This window comes from Mus caroli, unplaced genomic scaffold (assembly GCF_900094665.2).
Source record: "Mus caroli unplaced genomic scaffold, CAROLI_EIJ_v1.1 scaffold_10505_1, whole genome shotgun sequence".
Classification (NCBI taxonomy): Eukaryota; Metazoa; Chordata; class Mammalia; order Rodentia; family Muridae; genus Mus; species Mus caroli.
Genome location: NW_018390242.1, coordinates 6,425 through 17,120, shown reverse-complemented (window position 1 = coordinate 17,120; position 10,696 = coordinate 6,425). Strand labels below are relative to the sequence as shown.

General features: G+C 34.9%; 1 protein-coding gene across 1 annotated transcript; it reads right to left on the bottom strand.

The window, feature by feature from the left end:
- Nucleotides 1-1,901: 1,901 nt before the first annotated feature.
- LOC110288549 (olfactory receptor 8J3-like) lies at nt 1,902-2,849 on the bottom strand. Its single transcript, XM_021154864.1, has one exon. It carries the CDS (start codon nt 2,847-2,849, stop codon nt 1,902-1,904), a length of 948 nt encoding a protein of 315 aa, XP_021010523.1.
- Nucleotides 2,850-10,696: the final 7,847 nt, after the last annotated feature.

Here is a 10,696-nt window from a genome sequence, read left to right as displayed (position 1 = left end):
AGATAAAGAAGTTCTTATGGTTGATTTTGTTTTGACCAATAATAATCACAAAAGAAAAGGAATGAAAATGTGTATGTACCAAGATATATTACAGTAAATATAAAGCTGATAATCATTATTTGAAATCTATAAGTGAATAGTACCAAATGCTAAAAGAAGGTCCTGGGAGTTAAGAAATTCAAGGAAATAGACAATACTGATGAGTTTCCAAAAGAAATACACAGTTCACATACCAAAGAATATAAAGAAAAACAATATCTAAAATGGGTTAACCTACTACAGCTAACAACTCTCTGATCTAGAAATCCTCATTTTTGTGGACACTGTTTAACCTTTCTTAAATTCAGATCAACTCATGTGATAACACACTGATCTATAAGGTTTGGATGTATGTGTAAAGGGAGAGGGTTAGCCACTAGAAAATCCCAGATATCAGGGGAGCAAAATATTCCCAGGACCCAACAGAGATGGCACCAACCTAAGTACTCAACAAAGGAGACAGAAAACCTGTAGAGACCATATCCAGTAGATAGGCGTTACTACTGGTTCAGGGATGGGACCACCCACCCATCTTAAAATTTTAAACCAGAATTATCCCTTTCTAAAGGAAATGCAAGGACAAGGAGTAGAGCAGAGACTGAAGGAAAGGCCATCCAGAGACTGCCCCATCTAAGGATCCCTCCCATCTGCACATACCAAATACCAACACTACTGTTGATGCCAAGACGAGCTTGCTGACAAGAACCTCAAATGGCTGTCTCCTGAGAGGCTCTGCCAGTGCCTGACAAATATAGATGCAGGTGCTTGCAGCTAATCATCAGATTGAACATGGGGACCCCAATGGAAGAGTTAGGAGGACTGAAGGAGCAGAAAGTGATTGAAAGCCCACAGGAAGAACAGCAATATCAACTAACTGAACCACTCAGAGCTCCCAGTGAGTAAACCACCAACCAAGGAATACACATGGAGGGAACCATGGCTCCAGCTGCATATGTAGGATTGCTTTATCTGGCATTAATGGGATGGAAGGCCCTTGGTCTTGTGGAGGCTTGGTGCCCCAGGTTAGAGGGATGCTAGCGTGGTGAGGCAGGAATGGAAGTGTGGCTAGTGGAGCAGCATCAAATAGGTAGGAGGGAGGGGTAACCATGAAGGGGGACATTTGAAACATAAATAAACAAAATAACCAATATAGAAACAAACAAACAAAAAACCCCAAAAGCAATACAGGTGATTCTTTCATGAGATTGATTTCTTTTGGCTTTTCACATATCCAATACCTGGGTGTACTGAACACTTATTTCAATATTTATCTCTTTCTGAAAAATAATCATTTTTGTTACATACTGTATCATTAAGAATAAAATAAATGCATACTCAAATATTAAGAGTTAGATGAATGAATAATATTTTGCAAAAAACCTGAAGGATTTAACTATCTATAATAGTTGTTCAGGACCTGTCTGTTGCTAGAATGTCTGATTATTGATATTCCTAAGAAATGATTCTTGAAAACCTCCAGTCTGTGCTAAAACATTCTCTTGTTTGTCAATTATGACATGTTCATACTAAGACTTGGACTCAGGATTTTGTGCTCATGATGCAATAACTGTACCATAATCCATAACTCAAATCCCCTGGTTGCCCTTGCAGTAAATTGTATTCTGTCTTTGAAATAAAATTTTTAACTTGTAAATTACTTATTATTTTTCTCCTTTGGGTAAATAAATATGGGATAAAACGACGACAACAACAACAACAAAGCAATAAATCCAATTGCTTCTGAAGGTTTAGGTCCTGACATTTACCAACAATATCTTTGAAGGACAGTGCCTTAAAAAAAAAAAAGAAAGAGAAAAAGAAAGGGAAAGGAAATCTTTAAATAAAAAAATTTTGGTTAAAATTCATATGAGATTGAATCGTTTGCATGGATTTTTTAGGAATTCTTTCAATGCACACTTTACATCCTTGTTTCTGAAGCTATAGATGACAGGGTTCAACATTGGTATTATTAGGGTGTAGAACACAGAAGCCATCTTGTCAGTGTCTAAGGAGTGATTAGTCCGTGGTTGTAGATACATGAAGAGAAGTGTGCCATAGAACACAGTGACAGCCATCATGTGGGAAGCACAAGTAGAGAAGGCTTTCTTCCTTCCTTCAGATGAACGGATCCTCAAAATTGCAAGTATTATGTTGAAATAGGATATAAGTACAATAATCATAGAGAAAAACAAGTTTGTCGCTGAGAAAAAAAATACAACGGTTTCTGGAAGGTGAGTGTCAGAGCAGGACAGAGCTAACAGAGGGACATTATCACAGTAAAAGTGGTTGATTACATTGGAAGAGCAATAAGAAACAGAGAACACACAAGGTGTCACAACAATGGCTGTGACAAAGCTAAAGAGGTATGTGAGAAACACCAGTAGAAGGCAGACCTGTCGAGACACCACCACCATGTAGAGCAGTGGGTTGCAGATGGCCACATAGCGATCATAGGCCATCACAGCGAGCATGAAGATCTCTGCTACAATGAAAACCAGGAATCCTCCCAGCTGCGTGGCACATTCATAGTATAAGGTGGTTTTCTTACTGACTAAGAAGTTGACCAGCATTTTAGGAGCAATGACAGTGGAGTTGCCAAAGTTGATGATCGCCAGGTGTCTGAGAAAGAAGTACATGGGAGTTTGCAGCCTTGAGTCCACGGTGGTCAGGGTGATGATGCCGAGGTTCCCTGCTGCTGTCAGAAGGTAGATGACCAAGAAGAGAAAGAAAAGTGGAACCTGCAGTTCTGGACGGTCAGATACCCCCATGAGTATGAACTCCGTGACATGAGTGAGATTCCCTGTTGCCATTATATGTTCATCTTTTAATGTGGAAAATAAAAATATTATCAGGTCACCATTTCTATGTGTCTTTCATAATAGTGTGGTAAATGTCTCATTCTAAGTCATTTTATTTAGAATGACAAATCTAAAACATGTTCAATCATGCTTACTCTTTTTCCTTATCTGTGCATAAATATGAGAAACATCAGAGAGTACTGTGGCTCCAAGTGTCTTAGACATTGGTTAATTAGCATTGATATGATTATACAAATCACAACATCATAAAGTACCTGAAGTATGTTTGTGCATACACACAGAGAGACAACACACACACACACACACACACACACACACACACACACTCTGAGGAGTTGAGCCAAAGTGACTGGATTATCTGGTTATTAGCTTTTCATCTCTTAGGCTTTTCTCATTGATTCGTCTTACATTTCTGATTCATTTTCCTGAAAACAAATCTATTCTTTGATATTCATCCATCTTAGTATCTTGCTTCAAATCTCAATCCTTTTTAATCATAATTCATTTCTTCTGCCAATTCATCTAGTCTTGCCATGTTGTTCTGGCTTTTAGTTAATTTCAGTTCTATTACTTTCTTCTTACATTCTCGTCTGGCATTTCCATTAGAGTTTAATTACTTCTATTTAAATTGTTTTTAAGAATTTCAATTTAGCACTAACAAAATTTCAAGACTGAGTCTCTCTTTATGTCCCATTTTATATGATAATCGCCAACCATCACTCCAAAGAACTGCTGGGTGCTTTGTCAGTTGTGGCATCCTGCTTGGTACTATTATGTACAGTTGCTGATAGATGTTGATTGCTTTGGTTTAGAATGGTAGAATACCAAATAGAAAGTATTTTTATCTTTATATAACACAAAATTTCCCTAATAATAGATTAAATAGAGTCTATGTATTTATTCATAATGTATTTATATATGTAATTTGTTATAAGTTCCACACTGTTCAATAGGCTAATTTTGGAATATGATTATTAGTGTTTTTACAATATTTAAATTATCTAAAATCTAAGTAAAGCAGTATTGCCATTGGAAAACATCACTGAGATGTGATTTTGTTTACTCTGACTGAGATGTTTGATTAGTTGTTTACTCATTTTTGGTGATTATTTAAAAAAACTAATTTGCTTTTAAAGTTTGTAAATGAAATGTTAAAATACATAGATGAGTTATATACATAACTGATCCCAGCAATAGTGCTGCTTTTCTGCTTTTCAAAGTTTGTTGAATTTTCTCAATAAATCCTAGCTTAATAATGAATTTAAAGCTTTAAATACATATAGCAAGTACATTATAATTTTGTACATCAAAACTAAAAAAAAAACCCAACATATTGCTAAATAGCTGAAAAATAGTAGAAAATACCATAATACATAAAAGTAATACATATATACAGTATGTAAATGTTCTTCAATGTAATACAAATTATTATATATGGACTGAATTTCATACTGCACCCTATAAACTATATGATATGTCATTAAGATTGAGTATTTTTTAAAGTAGTACATGTGATATCAAATAAAATCAATGTAACAAACATTAATGTAGATCTTTGTGATTGCTTAAAGATAAATGGTCTATACTTTTAAAATTGAAATACATGAGTAATAGTTTCTTTCCCTCATATTTTGTGTCACAGCACTATGCTTCCATAAACATGATTGGTTTCTTGGAAAGTCAGCTTCAGTTGTTTAACATGATATAAGTTACATTAATGGTACTATTTCCTCTCCAGTTGTTACATGAAAAAATATCAAGTAGCATTTGCTTTGGCATACAGTGCTTTCTATCAATGGAATCTTACATTAACAACAAGAATCAATTACATCATTAACAATTATTGTTTTGGCTAAATTTTGTGCAATTATTTTTGAAAGCTAGAGTTTCTGTATATATTTAATATATTTAATTATTAAATCAATGATGTACTAAAACATAATTAACAGGGCCAATGACATTATGATTTTGGTAAGCAATATTATTGAAATAGCCATTTTTAGAACTACTCAAGTGTTTCATTAGTCCTCATCAGAATCTTGTTTGAATTCTCACTGGATGCAGTGTTTTAATTTTGCAAATTTTCTTAATTTAACTTTCATGTAGATATATGTAATTGGTGAGCCATAAGAAACTATCAACACTTGAACAATTGTAATCTCCATAATTTTACCATCTTCATTTTACTTCTCAACCTCTCAGAATTTGACTTAGAAATGACATTATAAAACATTTCTTAATTATCTTCTGAGATTTCAATATGTAATTCTACCAGTTCTCAAAACCTAAATAGTCCTTTCCACTGTATGTGTTCCAGGAATCCAACTCTGGGGTCTTTTGGATGAAATGCTACTACTTTACAAGAGTTCTCATTCCTGAACATTACAGATCTGCCTTCAGGAATTTTTTTGTATGTCTCTTATTTTTGAATTGTGAAAAAAACCATTAACTCTTAAGTAGCAGGAAATATTTCAGCCACCCAATAGATAACATTTCAAAAACAGAAAGAGAGAGAGAGAGAGAGAGAGAGAGAGAGAGAGAGAGAGAGAGAGAGAGAGAAGCTCACCTTTTACTGTTAGTAATCTTGTAAGAAATTTTTGGAAACACAGAATTATGTATGTCAGAGACTCTTCAGATATCTCCTCTGTTCTACCACTTCTATGACAGATGAAAAACCTCTCTGTACTCTATGGAAAATATCACTTTACTCACAATCTCTTCCTCTGAATTAGCAGCCCAGGCCATTTTTTTCAGTAGATAGACTGGATTTAAATAATTAATATCTCTTTCCCAGAACTAGCATTCTTAGATCAGAAGCATGAGTTCCTAGGAAAAGAATTTAAGTGGTAATCAAAAGATTGAAGGTTTTGATAGACATTTGGACTCTGAATTTAGACCAACAAATACATGAAATACATCATAAACTACCAGTAAGAACAATCTACTAGGCCCTACAACCAATATGATGTTCCTATGAAGGTAACTGAACAGTTTTAAATATTTCTGTCCCTAAGGACTAGCTCATTAAGATGTATTTACTTATTTGCTGCAGTCCCTACACATAAGAAATTAATTTTTAAAGAAAAAGCTTGATTCCAGGGGGACAGGAAGACAAATGGTAAGCTCATTATCAGGTCCCACTCTTCTTTTCACAAAGGTGAAACATGAATGCTGCTCATGTATTCACCTGGATGTATATGTTAGCAAGTAGATGTATTGAGTACATCAACTTATTCATTATTTACTTATTTTGTGGTGTATCTCTGTACAACATTCTAATTTGAAAGAGTTGGAAGTACTGAGAATCTTACTGTGAAGGAGAGCCAATTGTTAAAATCATAGTATGTGGCCTAGCTATTTAATTTTAAATACAGGGATAGAATGACTATAAACCTACTATTCTGCTCAAACAGAAAACAAAAGTATATGAGATATAAAAACAATTTGCTCTATAGTATGCATACTTGTGTCATGCAGCACAAATTTGTTTAATTCTTCTAAAATTTTGGAAATAAACAATTTTTCATTTGGCAGAAAAAAATATAATACTGAATTATTTATTTTTAAATACTAGTTAACAAATCCCTCTCATCAAGTCATTCACACTGAATTTGCTTTTGGGTAGAGTTATTTTTATTATGTTTTCATTTCTTATTTTGTAATTGTAACTATATTTTAAGATTTCCTTTGGGTTTTTTCTGGCTTTTTACTTTTTAGTATATTACACTTTTATATATTGTGAACAATTTTAAATTTAAATAACATCTTCTTCTGCTCCCCCAATACTTCCAGTCTCTTTTCCCCTCGATATCCACCAAACTTTAACTTATTTATCAAAAACAAGCAAACAAAAAATCCAAAATATATGACAGCAAAACCAAGAAAAAAAATCACACCTTGAATGAAACACCAACAACAAAATCTACCAAACTGTTCTTAAATAAAAGCACTTAACAAAATTGTAAAGTACATTATATGTTGTTCAACTACTCACACAACCAAAAACATAATCTTTACTTTTTTATTACTTTTATTTATATGTATACATGTATATATGTATGTATGTATGCATGTATGTATGCATGTATGTATGTATGTATTTGTGTACAAATATGTGGATCTAAGTACAGGTATCTGCAGAGCCTAGAGAATGGCATTTGATCTTAATAAACTGGAATTATAAGTAGTTGTAAGCATCTGTCATGGGTACTCGAAACTGAACTTAGGTCCTAGACAAGAACATTATGCACTTTAATCACTAAAGTATCTCCCACACACAATTGCTTTTTCAAATATTTTGTTTATCTAGCATTATTGTTTGTGTTTATGTGTCTCTGTGTGTATACAAATGTCAGAGCATAGCTTCCAGGAATCAGTTCTTTCCTTCCACTTTTGTTGAGTCCTGGTTATTAAACTCATGTTGTCAATTGTACCAAGTTCATTTAAACACTAAGACATTTTACCTGTCATTCATTCCAAATATTATAATCTCCAGGAAGGAAAATCTATTACATTACTACTATAGCCTGTACTTTACTCAGTTTATGCTTTTTTATATTAATTTCTTCATTTACATTTCAAATACTATTCCAAAAGTCCCCTATACCCTCCCCCAACCCTGCTCCCCAACCTACCCACTCCAGCTTCCTGGCCCTGACACTCCACTGTCCTGGGGCATATGATCTTCACAAGACCAAGGGCATCTCCTCCCATTGATGGTCAACTAGGCCATCCTCTGTTTTTTGTGGGTTTTTTTTTTTGTTGTTGTTGTTGTTCACTTTTTTCAACATTGCAAGATCGTTTTAAATTTAATTTTTTCCAACTTTTATTAGGTATTTTCCTCATTTACATTTCAAATTCTATCACGAAAGTCCCCTATATCCTCCCCTCACCCTGCTCCCAGAGCCATCCACTCCCACTTCTTGGCCCTGGCGTTCCCCTGTACTGCGGCATATAAAGTTTGCAAGACCAATGGCCTCTCTTCCCAATGATGGTCATTTTTATAGGTGATTAACGTTTCTATAATTTATTTTAAGTTTCTTTTTTTAACCAGTTTTTTATATTTTAAATATCATTTACAAAGCATATTAAATTCAATTAAACAAATTTCATAGTGTTTCATCCAATTCTAGTTCATAGCTTACAAAAATTGTGTAAATACATTGTATATAAAACATTTTGAAATGTCATGAATTAAATTACAATAAAATGCAAAATATCAAAATGATTAAAATGACAAACTTAAACATCATCACACTGATATGATGTGACATCATAAGAATATTATTTATATTAGAAATAAATTATTGAGTGTCCCTGTAAATATGGATGTTAGTAATTTGTATATTTCCCTCAAATTAATTTATATCTTTTCACTGAACTTAATTCATAGTAATGAAATATGGTGAGATTGCATTAATTTAAACATTTTATTCCTTTATGATTATTAATGGCTAAATGTGTCATTTTACTTTTTTGTGTTGAATTTTCTACTAAAAATAAATTGGACTATTTTCTTTTTTGTTTTTTTTCTAATTCTTTTTATTATTATTATTATCTTTAATCTTTCTTTACAGTCCAATCATTAGCTCCCTCCTGTTCTGCCCTCCAACAGTTTCTCATCCCATTCCTTTTCCCCCACCTCTAAGACGATGAGCCTCATACACCCTTTGCAACACCCTGCCAGGTGTCCCCATTCCCTGGGGCCTCAAGACTCTAAAGCGTTAGGTGCCTCTTCTGTCATTGAGGCCAGACCAGGCAATTGTCTGCTCTATATGTGCCCAGGGCCTCAGACCAGTTAGTGTATCCTGCCTAGTTGGTGGCTCAGTGTCTGAGAGATTTCAGGGGTTCAGGTTTGTTGAGACTACAGGTTTTCCTATGGGGTCACCCTCCTCCTTAACTTTTTCAAGCCTTTGCCTAATTCAACCACAGGGGTCCCTGACTTCATTTCAATGGTTAGGTGTAAGCATCTGCTTCTGTCTCCATCAGCTGCTTGATGGGCCTCTTGGAGGGTAGCTATGCTAGGCTCCTGTTGGTAAGTACGCCATAACATCAGTAATAGTGTCAGGCCTTGAAACCTCACCTTGAGATGGGTCCCAATTTGGGCCAGTCACTTGATCTCCTTTCCCTTAGTCTCTTCTCCATTTTTGTCCCTGCAGTTCTTTTACACAAGAACAAATTTTACTATGTCAAATTTTTTGACTGTGGGATGTCAGCCCCTACAATCCACTTGATGCCCTGTCTTTCTACTGGAGGTAGATTCTACACGTTTCTTCTCCCCATTGTTAGGCATTTCACCACCTTTGAGTCTTGAGATTCTCTCACCTCCCAGATCTCTGGTACATTCTAGATGGTCTCCCCACCTCCCATCTCCAGAGGTTGCATATCTCCATTTATTCTGCTGCTCCTTGGGACTTTGCTCCTTGTCCCTAGTCAAACCTGATCATGTTATCTTTTCCCCTGCCCCTGCCACTCCCTACACCCAACCAGTTCCTTCCCTCTCTCTGCCCTTTCCTTTCTTCTCCCTCCCAAGTGTTATTGAAGCATCCTCACTTAGGCCTTTTGGCTTGTTAACCTTCTTGAGTTCTGTGGATTGTATCCTGGGTATTCTGTACTTTCTTGGCTAATATCTACTTAATAGTGAGTACATACAATGCATGTCCTTTTAGGTCTTAGATACTTCACTCAGGATGATATTTTCAAGTTTCATCCATTCCCTTGCAAAATTCACGATGCCCTCATTCATAATAGATGACTAGTATTCCATTGTATAAATGAACCACATTTTCTGTATCCATTCTTTCATTGTGGGACCTCTCGATTGTTTCCAGCTTCTGGCTATCACAAATAAGGCTGCTATGAACAATAGTAGAGCACATGTGGTTTTGATACATGGGGCATTTTGGGTTATATGCCCAGAAGTTGTATAACTGGACATAAGTTTTCATTTTACAATTTTCTGAGGAACATCCATATTGATTTATAGAGTAGTTGTATCAGTTTGCAATCCCACCAGCAATGAAGGAGTGTTCCTCTTTCTTCACATTTTCCACATATTGCCAACATTTGCTGTCACCTGAGTATTTGATTCCAGCCACTCTTATTGATGTAAGGTGGAATCTCAGGTTCATTTTTATTTGTATTTCCCTGATCACTAAGGACTTTGAACATTTCTTTAAGTGCTTATTGGCCATTTGAAGTTCCTCTGTTGTGAATTCTCTTTAGTTCTATACCCCATTTTTGATTGGGTTGTTTGGACTTTTTAGTGGTTAGCTTCTTGAGTTCTTATATATTTTGGATATTAGCCCTATATCAGATGTAGCGTTAGTGAAGACTTTTTCCCAATCTTTAGGTTGCTTGATTTTTCCTATTGACTATGTCCTTTGCCTTATAGAAGCTTTTCAGTTTCATGAGGTACCATTTATCGATTCTTGATCTTAGAGCCTGAGCCATTAGAGTTCTGTATAGGAAAATTTCCCCCATGTCATGAGTTTGAGGTTTTTTTCCCACATTCTCTCATATTACATTGTGTATATCTGGCTTTTTGTTGAGGTTCTTGATTCACTTTGATTTGAGCTTTGTGCAAGGTGACAAATATGGATCTATTTCTATTTTTCTATGTACCAACTGCTAGCCAGACCAGAACCATTNATTGAAGATGTTTTCTTTTGTTCATTGTATATTTTTGGAATCTTTGTCAAAGAAAATTGTCCATAAATGTGTGATTTAATTTCTGGGTTTTCAATTATATTCCATTGATCAACCTGCCTGTTTCTGTACCATTACCATGTAGTTTTTATCACTATTGTTCTGTAGTACAACTTAAGGTCAGCAAGGGT

Coding starts and splice junctions, on each gene's coding strand:
- LOC110288549 (XM_021154864.1), bottom strand. CDS start 2,849: ATGGCAACAGGGAATCTCACTCATGTCACGGAGTTCATACTCATGGGG.